General features: G+C 41.5%; 1 protein-coding gene across 2 annotated transcripts in view; it reads left to right on the forward strand.

Annotated features, from left to right (window-relative positions):
- Positions 1 to 19,833, forward strand: part of Dip2c (disco interacting protein 2 homolog C) — a 402,377-nt gene that overhangs the window by 319,710 nt on the left and 62,834 nt on the right. For both annotated transcript variants that reach the window (XM_051151462.1, XM_051151461.1), the window contains 4 exons: positions 10,703 to 10,842; positions 15,217 to 15,353; positions 17,198 to 17,406; positions 18,860 to 18,974. In XM_051151462.1, the coding sequence (XP_051007419.1) occupies positions 10,703 to 10,842; positions 15,217 to 15,353; positions 17,198 to 17,406; positions 18,860 to 18,974 (601 nt within the window). The remainder of the gene's footprint in view (positions 1 to 10,702; positions 10,843 to 15,216; positions 15,354 to 17,197; positions 17,407 to 18,859; positions 18,975 to 19,833) is intronic.

Consider the following 19,833-nt stretch of genomic DNA (forward strand, 5'->3'; position numbering starts at 1 on the left):
CTAATAGAATAGCAAATAATCAGCAGGTTGATTGGCCACTTTTCACTCTGGCATTCCAGGCATCATTCGTTTCCTCCTGTCAAAAAAATGATGAACGATCTTGGTTACTCTCCAGTGCTTGTTTTAAACTGCGCTTCCTTCACAACCTAAGTTTTATCTTTTCTATGGCTGTAAAATAATCCCACTGTGTATATATGCTACATTTTCCTTAGGGTTTGCTCTGTTGTTGGACACCTCAGTTTTTCCATAAGTTGGCTGTTATGACTTGTACTGTAACCAAAATTGAAGAGCACTGAATATCTTTGGGAGACAAAACACACTTTCTTAGTTTAAGTTTTGTGGGGTTTTTTCTCATTCTTTATTTAATTTGTTCCTGAATACATTTGGTACAGGTAGTGTACATACTTGGCATTCGTTTTAACATTCTCTGTTTGTCTATTTCTCTAATTGTCTCTATAATATTTGAACATAGAAAAGTGTCCTCTGGCTGACGTTTCATGTGAATGTGAACCCTATGCATAGCATGGTATGGATTGTTGTTTTGGGAAAACAAGCTGACACAGTGACTCTCATAGCATTTTGTGCTGACTGCATACCATTTTCTTCAAAGTATTCTCTGAAGACTTGACATGAATTTTTCATGTGTGAGAGTTGTGAAGGTAAGTTATTAGGTTAAAGAAAAATAGCTTTGGTAAGTCCTATGAAACTATTTTATGTGGGCCTGTGAAAAGGCTTCATTAAAGATTTTAGTGCAATTACAAAATGTGACTTTATTAAATAACATTGTCATGTACAGTGTAGAAGGTGACACAATCCTCATGTTGTATTGTTTTCATTGCTCTCATTGTTATCAAATATCTGACAAGAAGCAACTTAAAGGAGACATTTATGTTGGTTCATAGTTTAGAGGGACATGGTTTATTATGTGGAAAGCATGGTGGTAGGCAGCGCTCTGGTGATAAGAGCATGAAGCAGCTGCTTGTTCACTTCTCAGCAGACCAGGACTCAGAGGGCAGGAATGATGGGACTCTGCTTCCCTCATTTCCTCCTCCTGACTCAGCCCAGGAGCCCAGTTTATGGGATGGTACTGACCACATTTAGGGAGGATCTTTCCTTCAACTTCTCTTTGAGGTTAATCCTCTCTGGATATGCCCTCTTGGTCATATGCAAAGGTGTGTCTTACTAGTATCCAAAGTGTTTCATAATCCAATCAAGACAGTCCAAATTAACCATCATGTGTATTTTGCATAATGCTTGCAATTTTTGAAGGAAAAACCAACATTTGGCTGTTAGATTTTGCCGTTCTGTTGTAGAAAAAAAGACTCCAGAGGACTAATTATTCTGGCTTGAAGTGAGACTGACATTTCTTCTATGTTGTCATCTTAACCAAATTGTGTCCCATGTTTAATAATCTTCCAGAGACAGCTTATTCTGCCCTGGTAATGAAAGAGAAATTGAACTTCCAGTAAACATCACAGTATAGCTGATTGCTTGCCTGGCTTTTAGTCCACTTAATTAAAAAATGCTCAATTCTTATCTATGGTCATCAGTGAAGATAAAATTGCAGATGCATTTGTGCACTCTTGGTAGATTTTTGGCCCTTTGGCACATTTGTCACTTTATGGTTCATTTCTGTTAGAGGGAGAGGGAGAGAGAGAGAGAGAGACAGACAGACAGACAGACACAGACAGAGACAGAGACAGAGACAGAGGCAGGGGAGAGGAGAGGAGAAGTACAGAGCATAAATTGAGAAGTTGGGAGAGTTATAAGAAAGCTGTTTAGGTGGCTCCTGCATCTGTGCCATGGGTGCCAGTGAGAACATGCCCATGGGTCAGATTTGTGGAAATGTGAAACGTCAAGACTTTTCAGAGATGCAGACCCAGTGAGACAGTGATCATGGCCCACTAACTGCTGAGTACCTTACTGTGGTTTTTTCTTGTAAGTACTATAGAATGTCTCTTGCACAAAGTAGAACATATTGGAAGGTTCTGAGTCATATATAATGAATGAAGCCTCCAGTACCCTGCTTGATAGATTGCCAGCATGCAGAGAAGCCTTCAAGAGGCAGCAGAGGACCCTGGTGAGTGCTGGAGAAGGGAGCAGACTGACAGCTAGCCAGGGTAGTGTGCCTCCATTGTGTGGCGGCCAGAGGCAGATGATGGCTATGGCTAATCTGGTTAGTGTTTTCAGAGAAAGCAGCGTTCAAGCAGAATGGGCAATATTTAAGTGGCATGTTGAAGCTTTTTAAGAACAGAAGTTAAAGAACAGGAAGTAGAAAGAGCATGATCTCATCTTTATGTGTGTGTGTATGCGTGCATCTCTGTTTACATGTGTTTCCATCTTTATGAGGGTCAGGCAGGTGACAGCAGGAAGTCATATACTTATGCTCTGGCTTCCTGTAGAATATATTTATTTATTAAATGGTGTGTTTTGGGTTTTGTTGGAAACTTGGTCCCCAAACCCATGTGTTAATGGTATCTGGAGGTGAGGCCTTTGGAGGATGATTAGGATTAGTTGAGGTCACTGCCCCATGATGACAATAATGACTTTATATGAAGTGAGAAAGAAGTGGGAGGCTAGCATGCTTGCTCTAACTTGTCATATGAGTGCTTCCATTATTTTATGTTATAGCACATGGTACTTACCAGTGCCCGCAACCTGTTCTTGGATTCCTCCAAACTTCCAGAACTGGAACCTCCACACTGATCAGTCTACATATCATTCTGTCGCAATGAAAGAGGCAGACCGAGACACCCAAGTATTAAAAACTTACTTCTTTACTAAAGGCACTGTCCCATAATATTTTGTATGTTCCCCTTTTCTCTAGGCAAATTATAGAATAAAAAAATACTAGGGAAACATGAAATACAGTGCCAAACTCATCAGAAGGATGAGCAAAGGCAAAATGGGGTGGGGTGGGGCAATCTAGCAGCTGTCTCTCTGGCCCTACTAACCTGGCATGTCGGTTTAATCTACAGGATACAGAAAGATAACAAACTTGGCTTCTTAGTTTGTGACACTATCTCATGTTGTCCCAGCTGGCTTTGGATTTACTATGTAGCTGAGACTGGCCATGAAATCCTGATATTCTTGCCTCTACCTCTGAAATACAAGAATTTGCAGGTATGCAGTATCACACCCAGCCATATTTGACCTTTAAAAATCATTTAAAAATAATTTTTATGTGTCTGGGTATTTTATGTGTTTGCACCTGGTACCCATACCAGCCAGAAGACGGTATCAGGTCTCTTCACAGATGGTTATGCACTGCCGTGTGGGTTTGGGGACTTGAACCAGGGTCTTTCGCAAGAACAGCCAGTGCTCTTGATCAGTGAGCCATATCCCCACATGGTATTTGACTTTTATACTACACTGTGACAACTAAAAAAAGTTTAAAATTTTAATGACAAGATTCTGTTTCAGTACCTCAATATTAGCAAAAAAAAAAACAGTAATGGTAATGTAAAAGAGCAATTAAAATGTAATTCCAGAAAAATAATAAAGATGTCCCTGTCTCTAGAAGTCCTCTTCTGCTTTTTGAAAATCAAGTCACAGGATAAAAAGATGTGAGAAAATCAAGAGAAAAAAGAAAACTGACAGGCAGTACTCCACCATCTGATGCCCATCTAATAATGAAATCAAGTAGTTTCTTCCTGGGATGTAATTAGGAACACAGAATTGTAAAAAGAAAAAAAAATGTTAAAACTATACCACAAATTAACATGAATATTTCAAGAGCATTCATAATTGCTTAAAAAATAAACATAGTTAGACAGCCATGGTTTCACTTTTTAAAAACACAGGAAGATAAAGAACAATTTATGATTGTTAAGTGAAATTTAGGAAAAACATAAATATAAATATCGTATCATAAAATATTTTAGAAATGAAAATTGCCTCAGTGAGAGCTGGACGTAAGTAACAGCCGGAGAGCAGCTGTCTTCTCTTTTTCACTGTGTCCTAACCACTTAGATTGGAGTATATTGTATTATTTGGTGCCTTAGTTACGGTTTCTATTGCTGTGAAAAGACACTGTGATCTCAGCAACTCTTACAAAGGAAAACATCTCATTGAGGTCGGCTTACAGTTGAGAGGTTTAGCCTGTTGTCATGGTGAGAAGCATGGCGACATGCTAGAGAAGCAGCTGGGAGTTCTCCAGCCATTTCCACAAGCAGCAGGAAGAGAGCGTGAGCCACTGGGCCTGGCTTGAGCTTCTGAGACCTCAAAGCCCACCTGAAGTGACACCCTTTCTCCAGCAAGGCCACATCTCCAATAATGCCCCTTCCTAAGTCTATGGGGTCTTTTTCCTTCAGATCACCACACTTGGTGTGTAGATGGAACACTCACACAGGGAAGAGCAGTGAAGACTGGCCTCCGCCCTGTACTAACTTTGTCCTTTCTGGTCTTGTCACATAGCTGCTAACACTTGCAAAGTAAACCATTTCCTGCAACTAGAGCCTACCTCCTCAAGGTTCCACAGCCTTCCCAAACATCACCACCATCTGGAAACCAACTGTTTAAACACAGGAGACTGGAAAGCATTTTGCATTCAAAGCATAATAGCCTATATTGCTCTCTGATAGTGCACTGGTTTTACTTTGTAACTTAACTGTCCAAATTCATGGCTTTTGTTATCCGTTGAATTATATCATGTCTTTTACACTAAAGGTTGAATCAGTGAATTTTTTTATTTTACATTCAACTTCAGCTTGCATTACAAAAGACTCCTCACAAATAATATTTGTTAGAGTAAGTATCCAGTCTCAGTGGCTCTCCAACTTTCAAAACAAATAGATTCATGGTACTGTTAACTTACTAAGAGCCATTTTGCTTCAGTTTTAAAAGATCCCTGTAGAGAAGACTGATGACCAGTGGAGATAACTGCCCCTGCACAGTGCTTGGTGACCCAAGCACCTTAACACTAGCTTACATCATCCAGAAGAAAAGCCTTCAGTAATGGCTTGTGACTCCAGAGCAAATCAGCTGTCCTAGAAAACACCTCTTTCCCAGCTCTGGTCAGCAGTTCAGAAGAAACCCTCCTCACGTGAGTTGCATGGCAGCATCTTAGTGACTGACTTACTAGAAACACAGACCCCCACAGAAGCAGCTTTGCAGAAGTTACTCGAGACTGTTTGCTTAAGTCTTACATATCCTTGACTGGCTTCTAACTTGCTTGTGTAGCCAAGGCTGGCCTGAGCTCCTGGTTCTCCTGTTTTGACCTCTTATGTTCTCTGATGAGGGGTGACAAACATGATTGCCACCACACAACTAAATTAGTTACTTTGATACTACAAAGCAGAGCACATTGTCTGGTGGGGAGACATTTTACGTTGTAGGAATGGGTCCACATCTTGCTGATATCCCTGAATAAGTACCTCAGTCAGTTAGTCTCCCTGGAGGCTTTCAGGCTCCTTGTCTCTCCATCTCCTTACTGTTACACAGTGGCTTTATAACTAGATTCTGCTTATGTATCCTGCAGATCAAAAGGTACCTACTTCATAGGCTTGGGTATATCCACTTTGAGTGTTTAAAAATATACCTGATACCATAGCTAGAGTTCAACAGATCCTAGCTGCTTATTAATGCTAGACTTACTATGATAACATTGTGTGTGTGTGTTCTGTAATGATCTATCATAGAAATAATGCAGTGGGTGTTATAGACAAGGGGAGGGAAACATAATATTGTCCATGTTTGTGTACTTCTCAAATGCCCTGCTGTTCCCTGGTTGAGAGTTATTCCATTGGAGAGAAATAAAAGACCTTTGTTTTCTCACTTGCAAGCAAAGTAAATAACAAATGACAGCAAGGCTTTGCAAAATGTAGTCAGCGACCTTCGCCCTATTAACCCTAGGGAAGGAGCCATAACCGCTTGCCATTCACTTGCCTCCGTTTATTTTGTGTTAATGCTTTTTGGGGCTAGCCTGGCTCTGCTTGCTTTTGGTAGTAGCAACCTCTAGTCGAAATTTATAGTAGCTATTTCTTCAGGTATTATGCAGCAAGATTAGCTAATAGCTTATCGAATGCTTTACAGAGGTTGGAAATGCCATGGAAAGGGGAGGAAATGCTGGGCGTATTTTTAAGTAGTAAACACACAGGTTGAAGTCATTTACCTTAGAGCATACTTTTTTATGAGGCCACATTGCTAAGGTTGAACATGCTGCTTCCTCTGTTTCTTCTCATTTGCTCTTTCACATCAGTAAGTACACCATTGTGTGCAATGCATAGCTGTGTTATTTTTCTCCTTCTACATCTCCAGGTAGAGAAACTGCCTTTTAAACATCCTGGAAATTACTGAGCACATTCTTCTCATAGCTTGTTCTTTGTGAGGCTGCAGCAATGAGCATATTCTCCCATTGTTGAGCTGAGTCTAAAGGTTGACAAATGGGTCTTTGTCTCTATCAGCCATTGTTTAATTTGTTCATACCGATTATTGGAGTGCTTTGAATCTGTCTGGATTCTGCTTATGTGCACCTTTTTTTTCTCATTTTGCCATCTTTTTGTCTACCTGGAGTATTTTAATTTCCTTGAACTGTAAATGATAGAAAAAATCTTAGTTAATAATTCTTGTGGTTGAGTGTGAATGCCCCCCATTAGTTCATATTTTTGAATACTTGGTCTCCAGTTAGTCGTGCTGTTCAAGAATTTAATGTAGCGAATAGGAAGTAGTGCCTTTCTAGAAGAAGCTAGTTACCGAGGGTGGGCCTTGGGGTTTCATATCCTGACCCCACTTCCTATTCATTCACTCTCTGCTTCTGGACACTGGTAGAGAGTGACGGACCAGCCTATGCTCCTGCTACCATGCCTTTACACCATAATGGACAGCATCTGTCCCCTCTAGAACTGTAAGCCAAAATAAACCTTTCCTCTCCTAAGTTATTTTTGTCAGGGTATTTTATCACAGTGATAGAAACTAATCCAATACAATATTCAATAAAACACAACTGAAACAAGGAAGATAAGTGCTTTTTTCATTAACTTGGAGAGTAGGGAGAATGGATTGAGACTGTGGGAGACAGCTGAGAACTGTAGTGAGAAGCAGATTCTGCACCTGCCTCTGCCCCTGAACTGTGGTCGTGGCCTAGAAACAGCCTCTTCTCATCTCTGCACAGGGTTGCTGTAAAGAATGTGTGAGCACATGCAGCCTGTGCTGCATGCAGGTCTACTCACGCGCTGCATGCAGGTCTACTCACACGCTCTGTGCAGGTCTACTCATGTGCTGCATGCAGGTCTACTCACGTGCTGCATGCAGGTCTACTCACGTGCTGCATGCAGGTCTACTCATGTGCTGCATGCAGGTCTACTCAGTGAGAAGACAGATGGAAGATGGAAAGCAGAGCAGTATATTCTTCTTTAAAAAGTCTTTAGAATTTCTTAAAATTTTAAATGTAGCTTTCTGATTTTGTTATCTGCCTACAAATATATCTTAAAATATATTCCTTGTTATATAAAAATTGAGCTAAAATAAATGACTCTGTTCCTATTATTGAATACTATATATCAATCAAGAAAGCTAGATCCATTGATTGGCTGTGCATGTACATACTCTGTACAGGTATGTACAGGCACTCACATGGAAAGATCTAGAAATGTATTTGTGTGAAACCATGTGGCAGAATATGCATATTATGATTTTGCTTCTCATTGAAAATATGTTTACACATGCACATAGTTTATGTTTACTTTCATATCAAGAGAGTCCAGAACTTCACATAGGTAAATGTTAATAGGTTACTGGTGTGGGTGGGTAGAACAGGAAAGCAGATCAAACATTAAGAACTTTGCCAGTTTGCTGTCTAATGTGCGTCACATCCTAAGGATGCAGACCAAGAAACTGCCCAGATGAGAAGCCAGTGGTGTTCAAACTTGAGCATGAGGTTTACTCTGAAGCCTATTGAGCTCCACCAGCTACTTGGACAAGTGACATATGACACAGTTACTAAGTGTCATCAGCCTGACAGGCTCTAAAACCTCTAGGCATGTCTGTGAGTGAGTTTCTAGACTGGGTTAGTTGCAGTAAGAAGATCTACTGTGGACAGCACCATCTGATGCTGAATTCAAGGAGAGAGCAGCTAAGTGCCAGTGTTCATCTCTCTGGTTCCCAGCTACAGATGCAGTGTGACCAGCTGCCTCGCATGTATTACCATGCCTTTCCACTATGGTGGACTATACCCTAAAACCATAAGCCAGGATAAAATATCTCAGATGTTTATTTTGTAAGGCACTCTGTCACAGCAACAAAAAAGCTTGTCTGTGCCTTAGGTTTCGAATCTGAAAGTGAGGAAAAAATAGGTTTGTGATAAGATTTGAATAATCTTTGTAAAAGGGTCTGAGCATTTCTGTCAAGAAAGCACACAAGAGTTTGCTTTGCAATCAGTAAGAAGCCATTAGGCACATGAGGTATCATGGAGAAGCTGAGAAGGCAGGTGGAGGACAGGGCTACAGAAGGTGGTTAGGAGTTCATATGCCTTTCCTCATGCCTTTTGGCATGCATTTTGTAAATTTGTAAGGAAGAAAACCCTGGGGCCCATTTCCCTCACCAGCAAGGGGATGTATTAGATATAAAAGGTGGTAGTAGGCTATGTGCTTGCAAAGTTAGATTAATCACTTCTGAAACAATTTATGAACTTAATATACTTATGAACTTAAGATACTTAATACATTTATGAATCTTTCCAACTATTATTAAGGGTAGAAAAACAGACATTGCAACTAAGATGTCAAACCACGCTCTTTGGAGCATTAAAAGTATGACACTCTTGGCTTCAGATTTGCAGAATCCACTGTCACCGAGTATGCTTGTGGTTAACTTGTGTAACTCTTTGCCTTTTCTTGCTAAGACAATATATTAGTGTCTTAGGATTTTATAACAAAGAAGTGTAACTGGCTTACATTTAAAAAAAAAAAAAGTTGATTCCTCCTGGAGTCTGAAACCCAAAGTCAAGGTGTGGGCAGACTTGTTCCTTCTGGATGCCCCAGGAGTGCATCTGTCACAGGCCTCCCTGCAGTTGCTGGAAGTAGCCAATAGCCCTGCCATCCTTCGATTTGTGTGTAAACCTCATCTGCCTCTGTCTTCATAAGACATTCTCCCACTGCCTGTGTTTCTTTGCATTTCTTGAACATCTGTAATTAGATTTAAGGTTCACACTTAGCTAGTATAGTCAATCAATCTTGGTTTGCCTCGTATGTGAAGATTCTGTTTCCAAATAAGCTTCTAAACATAGGTACCAAGAGGGTTGTATTTGAGGGCAGACAATGTAGCACACTGCCAGTCTAAGAAATTTTATTTTGTTATTTTTCATCGTTGGAGTAGGGTCTCATATATCCTAGGCTTGCCTTGGGCTTGCTGTATGTAGCCAAGGATGACTTTGAACTTCTGATCCTCCTGCGTCTACCTCCAAAGTGCTGAGATTGCAAGCATATGCCACCACACCCAGGTTATGGAAAGCTAGAGGTTGTGTGATCTAGGCAAACACTGATCCAACTGAACTACTTCCCTGCCTCAATCATATGGCTTTTAATTTCTGGGTTGTACATCAGATCTTTATAGAGTATTGTCATAGAGGAGGAAAAGGGTGGTAGGGTTCCTGAGGGCTGTGTTCTTTCATTTTAGAGTTGGCTTGTTGAGGTCTTCAGAAAAAAAGAAAATGATAGGAAAGTAACACCTATGCAGTTTTTGTTTTTGTTTGTTTGTTTGTTTCGATTGTGAGCCTAGCCTTTAATGGCTGAAGCATTTCTCCAGCCCTGGTTTTGTTTGTTTGTTTGTTTGGTTGGTTGGTTTGGTTTGTTTTTTTAACTTACTGGATCCACACAGTTTCATGTAGGCTTTATTAGGCAAATGTTTATAGTTGGTTAGCCTTACCCTTATTCTTATAAGTAGAATAATTGTATTTCCTGACACTTTTATATGTTTAAATATCCCAACTACTTAATGCAAGTGAGGCCCTTTTGTAAATTTAACTGTTACGCTGTATCATATACTGACTTTTACTTCTTTTGCTTCTCTACAAAAACCACAAATTCATGTTTATAGACCAATACAGAGATTTTTAAATCCTGTTAAAGATTTTTACATGAAAAATTCCAGAAACAAGGCCAGTGAAATTGCCTGGTAGCTAAAGGTACTTATCAAGCCTAACAACCTGACATTAATCTCTGGGATCCACACAGGTGAAGACCACCTCTGCATGCTGACCGTAAAATACTTAGGCCACACACAAACACACAACCAATAAGATACAGTAGAAATAAAGAAATTATAGGGACAAATGTGATGATTCCCAATATTGTGATATTTCACTGAGTAAACATAGACTCTTTAATTGTTGAAATCCACAATCTTGAACTTTTTCTTTAATACACTTAGTCCATAGGTTTTTATTGCTAGGTTCTGTAACACCCTGGGGTAGAATGCAGAGATGAATAACCTACCTAACCCTGACCCTGAGTATTGGAGTTGGACGGAGGAAGCCTCACACATAGTCACATGCTCAAAGTTCTGGAAATGGGAGTATAGGCAGTCTTTTTATTAGGCTGAAAAACTCCAGTCTCATAATTGAGAAAACCTCTAAAGAAAGTGTGTGTGTGTGTGTGTGTGTGTGTGTGTGTGTGTGTGTGCGCGCGCGCGCGCGTGTGCAGATATGTGCATCTAAAGGTAGAATGGTTTGTTTCCTTACATATACTCAGCTAAAACTACCTTTTAGGCCCACAGATGACAGCAACCAGCCACCAGGGCGGGGTGTGCTATCCATGCATGGCCTGACCTATGGTGTGATCCGTGTGGATTCCGAGGAGAAGCTGTCTGTGCTCACAGTGCAGGATGTCGGCCTTGTCATGCCTGGAGGTGAGTGCAGCCCTGGGGTGTTGTCTTAGCTTAGATTTCTATTGTTGTGATAAAACACCATAACTATAAACACCTTGAGATGGAAGGTTTTATTTGGCTCTTCTGGGTTACACCACTGAGGGAAGCCAAGGCAGGAACTCAAACAGGTCAGGAACCCTGGAGGCAGGAGCTGCGTCAGAGAGGCCATGGAGAAGTGCTGCCTATTGGTTTGTTCCCCATGGCTTGTTCAATCTTCTGTCTTACAGAAACCAGACCACCAGCCCAGGGTAGTCCCATCTTCCATAGGCTGGGTCCTCTCACATCAATCAGTGACTAAGAGAATGCCCTACAGGCTTGCCTACAGCTGGATCTTATAGAGACAACTTTTAAAAAATTTTTTATAATTTATTCACATTACACCCTGATTGTTACCCCCTCTTCCAGTTTCCACCCTCCCTCCCTCTTCTGCCCTATTCTGTTCCCCTAGACCTCTAATAAGGGGGGCTCCTCCCCCACCATCTGACCACAGCCTATCAGGTAGAGACATCTTAGTTGTGGGTTTCTTCTCTCAGATGTAGCTTATGTCAAGTTGACATAAAACTAGCCAGCACAAGTGTGACCTTGGCAGTTCTTGCATGGCATCCTGACTCATCTGTTAGTATGTGGCATATGGACACAGGCTAGCATCTTGTCTTCCTGTCCACTCCATTTCTCTTTGTATGATAACAAAGGTTCCACACTGAAACTCAAATATTTGGATGTTTTTGGTTTATCTTCATACACCTAATGCAACATTCTCTGTCCCAAGAAAAGGAAAGCAAAAATATTCATAAAGCTGTGAAGGACATCTGTTCTTTGGAACCCTTTCCTCCAGGAAGGCATTATGGCTGACTCTGTACTCCACACTGGTCCTGTGTTGCTTTCTTTTTTGCAACCCAGACCTTCTCTTTAGTCATCCTCATGCCTCAGCCCAAGCTGGACACCAAAGCTCAGCTTTCAGTAAGGCATGGAAGGCTTTGAGCGTTATGTATGAGAAATGAGATTTGTTATATGTTAAGCTATACTTACTGTGAAAGCAGTAGAAGGAGTCACTTGATTGAAGAGACACTACTGTGTCTCACACACACACACACACATACCCTCACCCCCAAACACACACACCTGCCTCTCCAGCCCCTCAATGTGCTTTGGTACTTAAGAGCCACATACAGAACTACAGCCCATATCTTAGTTGTTAAATGTTCCTGATTCCTGTCTCACAAGGCCACACACATCAGCATATTGGTCTTCAATTTCTGTCTTCCACAATAGAGCACAGGGTTCTTTCCTGTGCAGAATCTAGGCCACCTCCTTTGAAGTCCCTCCATGCTCCTTCACACAATAGAGTGGCAAGTCCATACATGAACAGCACTCATTGTTACATGTCTGGTTATACTGCATAGCCATATATACCCAGTTGGCTTCTTACAAGATCTTGGTTTGGGATGTGAGTTCTGGGACAAAACCTAGTGGGTAAAAAAGGCCACGCTGCCCTCATGGAATCACAAAAAGATGGCTTTTTCACACTGCCCCTCTGTACTGATGAAGTGTGCAGGGGGATGTCCTTTCTACTTGCCTGGTTCAAAGCATAACAGAAATAAAGCCTGGCCTGAGTGCTCCTACTTCTCTGTAGCCTAACTGTTTGTTCCACCTGCTCTCATGGGAACTCTTTTAGAGTCAGAGCAACTTAGGTCTTCAAACTCCAAATTCAGGCTGACCCAGGCCCATTGCCCACTCCCAAGGAATAGCCAAACCTCCTAGCTATGTTGCTTTATTTCTTTACAAAGCCGAGAAAACTACTTTTCAAGTAAAGGAGTTCCCATGCTGGAGGCATCAAAAGATTCAGGTGATATAAAAATGAAAAACCTTTCTGTCCACTCAAGTCACCTACAGTATCACAGTTTCTTTTTAGAAATTTTTATTCAGAAAAAGTCCATAGTATAGTATCAAAGAAACATACTCCCACATCCATATGCACTTGGATTTGGGCTCTTTCAATGCAATGGAAGGCTATAGTACACCACGTTTCGTGTCTTAGGTTCATTTGTTAGCACATAAAGAGCTCGCTCTTTTCCAAGCAGTACAGCATTACACAGTTTGAATGAATAATAATATATGCCTTTCACAGTTGGGGGAGTTGTACTCTTTGATGCATTCTGATGTGAAGGACCACATCTGTGCTTCAGTCTACAAGGGTGTGGGAGTATAATGAAAAGGTCTCAGAATTGAAGTGCTTATTATTATTAAGAATTTCATACATACATATACTGTTTTGATCATATCTATCCCCATTCTTTCATCTCCAATTCCTTCCTTATGCTCCCCAATTCTCTCCCCAACCACCTCACCCTCAACTTCTCCCCACCTCTCTCTCTCCATATATATATATAATGAGTATTTCCTGAATGTGTGTCTGTGCATCATGTGCATGCCTGATCCCCAGGTAAGCCAGAAGTGGGTGTTGGATCCCCCTGGGATTGGAGTTACAAATGGTTGTGAACCACCATGTGGGTGTGGGAAATCACACCTAGGTCGTCTGCAAGAATATCCAGTGCTCTTAATACTGAGACATCTCTCCAAATACCTCTCTTCTTTAAACCCACTGAATCCACTTAGTGCTGCCTGTATGCACATGGGTTGAGGGTCATCCTGAGCAGCCTCCTCCTACATCAGCACCAGTTACCAATAGCTTCTCAGCTAGAGCTGGAACTTCATAAGCCTCTTTCCCCATCCATGCTGGGATTTTGGTTGGCTCGATCTTAGCTGCAGGCCTTGGGTCTGCTTCGAGGACAACATGCCCACATCATTTTGATCATTTCCCATTGTTTTCTGGAACTCCTGTAAGGATTCATGCTCCTGGGAGTGACAGGTGCTAATAACACTCTCTTTCTGCCTTTCCCATCAGACTTCTGGGTGTAGTCTGATTTTTCTAGTCTGATAAGTGAAGGTATTTTTGGTCTTGATTGTGTTGTCTCCTACTGGAAATTTATTCTATGCCCTCACGCATTAGGCAAGTATTCTACCTTTGAGCTGCCTCTCCATTTTTAGTGGGGTTTTTTTGTTTGTTTGTTTGTTTGGTTGGTTGGTTGGTTGTTTTTGTTTTGTTTATTTTTTGAAGCAAACAAGGTCTCTCTATATAGCCTGGCTGTCCTGGAACTCTATGTTACCCGGCTGGCTTTGAACTTGTAGAGATGTGCCTGCCTTTGCCTCTTGAAGCCTGGCATTAAAGGCATGTGTCACTATGCCTGGCCATTCCTGTATATTTTATTTTGAGGCAAGGTCTTATTAATTTCACTAGCCCTACCTTGGACTCACTTGCTACAAGACTCTGCTTTTTGGTGTAGTTTGGATGTATATTTCCCTTATTGTGAGACTTTTCATATTTTCCCTTAACTTTTCATATTTAAATAATTCTCTTTCTTAGTTGTAATGCCAGCCTCTAGAGGTTGTAGGGTTTTTAAATCTTCCACATCATTGGCTATAAATATCACTTGCCTAAGATTGTAGGTCCTTGGCTCCCTAGATAAGCTATGGTTTCTAGTGGGTTAGGTAGGATGCTGAAGTCACATAAGCATCAAGTAAGTGTGTGGGTGACAGGCTAGCATCGTTAAATTGTGTACTTAAAAAGCTAAAGGGAGCACTCAGTTTGCAAAGTGCTTAGTGTACACGCATGATGATCAGAGCTTTATTCCCAGAACGGCACTGTAATCTGGGTGCTGGCAGTTGTTCAAGGTAGGAATAAAGGGCCTTGACATAGGAGTACACATGAATACTCGCACGTGTGCATGCATGCACACACACACACACACACGCACACGCACACGCACACACACATATATGTGCGCACTCATGCTCAGAGTGCCAAAAACCTTAAGGTAGAATTCTCTAAAGGATTATCTGCAATAGAGAATTTAAACCAAAGGATAAGATTTATGTAGAACACTAGAGGCTGTAAATTCTGTTTTCAACTTAGAAAAGCTTTGGAAGACTTGCAAACAAATACCTATGCTGCTTCATTTGCAGGACTGAAGTTGTGTTCTAGAACTTTCACCTATTTTTCTGGTGCATATGTAGTGAATGACTCTGACACATCCCTGAGGATCATCTCATACATAAGTGGCACACAGTGTTTCTCTCCTTAAGTATAATATTCATATTAAAATTAGAGTAATTGAAACAATCGCTGTCATAATGACAAAATCTGGCATGTTGATATAACATGAGAAGCTACTGCTCTTAGAGAAAGCGGACACTTGGCATCACTGGGACTCTGCTCATTTGTCCACATTGCTCTGGGTTTATTCACTGCCCTCCTCCTGCTCATGCCCTCCTTGTGCTTCCTTGCTCTGCCTTTAGCCATCATGTGTTCAGTGAAGCCAGATGGGGTTCCTCAGTTGTGCAGGACAGATGAAATCGGGGAGCTCTGCGTCTGTGCGGTTGCCACAGGAACATCATACTACGGTCTCTCTGGCATGACCAAGAACACCTTTGAGGTAGGTTAATGGAAACCTGGCTCTGGCCTCTAACAGCTTTGCCAGGTGTTCAGAAACAGACAGGAAACTTATTAAGATGATGATTTTACAAAAGAGCATTCATAGGTGGTGCTGGCACACACCTTTAATCCCACTGCTTGGAAGACAGAGGCAGGTGGATCTCTGTGAGTTTGAGGCCAGCCTGGTCTAGAAAGTGACTCCAGGACAGCCAAGGCTACACAGAGAAACCCTGTCTTGAAAAACGAAAGAAAGAAAGAAAGAAAGGAAGAAAGAAAGAAAGAAAGAAAGAAGAGGAGGAGGAGGAGGAGGAGGAGGAGGAGGAGGAGGAGGAGGAGCATTCATATCATTAACCGGTGGCTTTTTGCATACTAGGTTTATTTTGACTATTGGGCTGTCAGCATTATTCTGACCTTTTAGCATCCAGAAGGAACAAGCAATTTCTTTAAATGGTGTTTTGTTTATTGTTGTTCTCAGATGACAGGTGAGTGGTGAAAAGCAACATGCAATAGGAGAACATGTGCATGGGTGTGGGGTAGATGTCATCGCTCAGGAAGTTAGATGGCCATTCTTTCACAATCTTGTAGCACCAACTAGACTTGGCCAGGGGTGAACTCAGGAGAACCTGGACAAATTGCACATTAAATAATAATTTCAGTCATACAAGTGAGTATGTGAAATATATGTGGTGACATCATGGGTATAGATATACAGGTAGCATGGATATGAGTTGTGCATGTGTGTGCTGAGGACACATGTGGAATGTGTATGAAATGTGTGACTATCTGGTGTGTATAGGTAACCTGCCTTTTGTGAGTGATGAGCACACAGTGGGCAGAGCCATGGAAGGAGTTAAATCCACAGGGTCAAGTATTCTGTACTGTATCACAGTATTCTTAGGACTTTCTTCTTTTTCTCATATGGTGTCTAGCCTTAGGATTATGACAGTGTCTCTCTGGTTCATGATTAGAACAGATTATCCATTCCTACATGTTAGATCATGTGAACATGAACTCCGATCTCTAAAATCCCTGGAACTGGAGCTGAGTGTATAGTCTAAGAAAGACTTTCCTTTCCTATGTGCTTTATCTTCAAGGTGGAAGGAAACAAGATTTACATTTCGGACTAGCTGTGCTCTCTCTACATTTTCTTTTTCAGCATGCTTCCAATAAAGACAAGTAACATTTTAATGAATAGGGATCAGCTACCACCAATATGTGTTATTAAAAATGTACCTTAAGTCACACTAACCACTTTCACCTGGTATTTTAAGCATATTGCAATGATTTCTGGCTGCTGCCTGTCTGGAGGTTCAGAGCCTGAGAGAGGAGCTTCATGAAGCCCTTACACATCACCCAGACATGCAGAAGTGGTAGAACTTTGCTGAGCCTGTAAGGAACCCAAGAGGGCATTGTATGTCCATGTGCATTTATTTACTTCTGACCTGCCTATAACTATCTAACAAAAGCTACTTAAGTGGCAAGAGTTTATTTTGGTTACAGTCCATCATGGTGGGGAACCCATGGTGGCTTTCTTTGTATTCAGTCTAAACCCTCAGCCCATGAAATAGTATCACCACACTCAAACTTTATCTTCCCTCGGGTAAAGCTCTCTGGTATGACCAGAGGTGTGTCTCCTAGGTGATTCAAAATCCAGTCTAATTGACAATGAAGAGTAAGCTTCACATCATGTTTGTGGACTGTCAAGCAGAGTCACCATGATCTCATGCTGGCAGAGTTACTGCAGGTAGGGAAGTAAATTTGGCCTTCTCTTAACAGAGAAGTGGTGTAAAAACTATGACCCTGCTAACCCTTTAAGGTGGCCTAATTGCAGCCTTGTTCCCCTAGGTATTTCCCATGACAAGCTCCGGGGCTCCAATCAGTGAATACCCATTCATAAGGACAGGTTTGCTGGGATTTGTTGGTCCTGGGGGCCTCGTCTTTGTTGTGGGTAAGATGGATGGCCTGATGGTAGTCAGTGGACGAAGACACAATGCAGATGACATCGTGGCCACAGCCTTGGCTGTAGAGCCCATGAAGTTTGTCTACAGAGGAAGGTTAGTGGTACTTGTCTGCAAATTAAATGTTCAGTTTTGGTATAGTTGGTTTCCTAGTTAGAGTTACTATTGCTGTGATAAACACCATGACCAAAGGAACTTAGAGAAGAAAGAGTGTACTTGGCTTATTCTTCCATATAACTGTTCATCACTGAAGGAAGTCAGGACAGGATCTCAAAGCAAGAACCTGCAGGCCGGAGCTGATACAGAGGCTGTGGAGGAGTGCTGCTTACTGACTTGCTTTTCATGGCTTGTGCAACCAGCTCTCTTATAGAACCAGGGACTACCTGCCGGGAGTTGCACCACCCACAATGGGCTAGACCCTCCACGTCAATCACTAATTAAGAAAATGCACTAGCTTGCCTACAGCTTGATGTTATAGAAGCATTTTCTCAACTAAGTCCCTCTCTGATGACTCTAGCTGGTGTCAAATTGTCCTAACACCAAGCCAGCACAATTGAAGGGCTTAAAAATTGTAGGAATTCCTTAGATTTATTTGGACTCAGTTTCCTCCTCTATCAAACTGAAGCATTTGGACTCAGTGATCACTGAGATCTCAACAAGCTGTGATTCCTCAGGAGCTAATATGAACTCTTTGAGGCATTCCTAAACTTAATAGCTTGATAAAGCTATACAGATCTAAGGGACCCAGAAACGACAATCAGTTGAATTTATGTAGAAAAGTATCTGCTCTGTGTTTGAGTGCCCCCTTTCCTACCTTGCCGACATATCCAGGCACTCAGCAAATGTTAGTTACATTTAGATTATTCATTGTAGCTCTTGAGCTTTCTGGTGATAAAAAAAAGAGAAATCAGAAACTCCTCTAGATGTGATTTCCAACTTTGAAAACTAACAGTTCATAGTCACATGGCTGTACCATTGTCAGATTTAAATCATCTTTAAAACTAGAGCCTAAACTCACAGTAGCTGTGTTACCCACATAAGCACAAAATAAAGCTAGTTTAAAATTGCAGCATAGACTGGGAAGGGCTCCTGAGGCCTGAGGCCAGTGGTTCTCAACCTATGGGTCAAACGACCCTTTCACAGGGGTCACTTCACCCCACCAAAAACCACATTATTGTGTTTACATTGATTCATAGCAGTACAAAATTTGTTATGAAATAGCAATGAAATAATTTATTCTTGGGCTCACTACAATTTGAGGAACTGTGTTAAATGGTGGCAACATTAAGAATATCGTGAAGCACTGGTTCAGACCTAGCTGAGGAGCTGCTGACAGTTGATGACTGGCTACGGAGACATGGAAGGCCGGTTTTCTTTTGGGAAGGGGTAGCAACTGCCAGGTTGCCTGTGCAGCCCCAGACTAAGTTTGCAGCTAGTTTTCCTCTGTGAAGATCCTGAGATTTGAGTGATTAATCTTGATCATAAGTCCTTACTGCCACAGAAGCAGGTGTCTGTCCTCTGCTTACCACACCTTCCTCTGTCCCTGCAGGATAGCTGTGTTCTCAGTGACCGTCCTTCATGATGAACGGATAGTGATTGTGGCTGAGCAGAGGCCAGACTCCACCGAGGAGGACAGTTTCCAGTGGATGAGCAGAGTGCTCCAGGTGCCGCGGCTGCGTCTTAACGCATTGATTGTTGCAGCATTTCACACTCACTATAGGGCTGAGGCCCAGCCTTTGTCAGCCATTCCTTGGCCTGTGTGCCCATATTCTATTGGCCAAACTGCCTGGCTGGAAATTCTATAGTGTAGAGAAGCAAGGATGAAGGACAGAAGTCAGGAACTGCAAAACTGCCTCTTGGCAGTTATATTGGAGGACAAAAAGCATATGTTGTTACAGTCATGAGGACATACCCACTTATGGCTTTCCATTAGCTCTATGTGAAATTATGTGACCTTCTATTGTAGTGAGAAAACTATCTCTTCATTTGGTCTTCATGCAGAGCACTGTCCATACCATGTGTACTTTTGTATATTATAGACAGTAGGTGGTTTTTATAATTTTTATTTTTATTAAAAATGGAGTATTTTCTCTCAATAAGCTCTGATAATGGTTTCCCTTGCACAACTCTTCCCAGGTCCTCCCTATCTCCTCATCCACACAAATCCACACTCTTTTCTTTCTCACTTTATAAAACAGGCAGGCAAACACACACACACACACACACACACACACACACAGAGAGAGAGAGAGAGAGAGAGAGAGAGAGAGAGAGAGGGACAGAAAAGAAAGAGTATAAGAAATGCATATAGACACAGAAAAACCATACATTAATCCCATAAAACACAAAATTGGAAATTATAATATACAAAGAAAAGACCTTTATAATAAAAAAAAAATGCCCAGATAAAGCTTTATAAGACAAACACCTCCAGCTATACCATTGGTTCATTTTGTGTTGACCATCTACTGCTGGGCATGGGGCCTGCCCTTAAGTATGGTTTATATAATTAGATTCCATTGG

This window comes from Acomys russatus, chromosome 9 (assembly GCF_903995435.1).
Source record: "Acomys russatus chromosome 9, mAcoRus1.1, whole genome shotgun sequence".
Classification (NCBI taxonomy): Eukaryota; Metazoa; Chordata; class Mammalia; order Rodentia; family Muridae; genus Acomys; species Acomys russatus.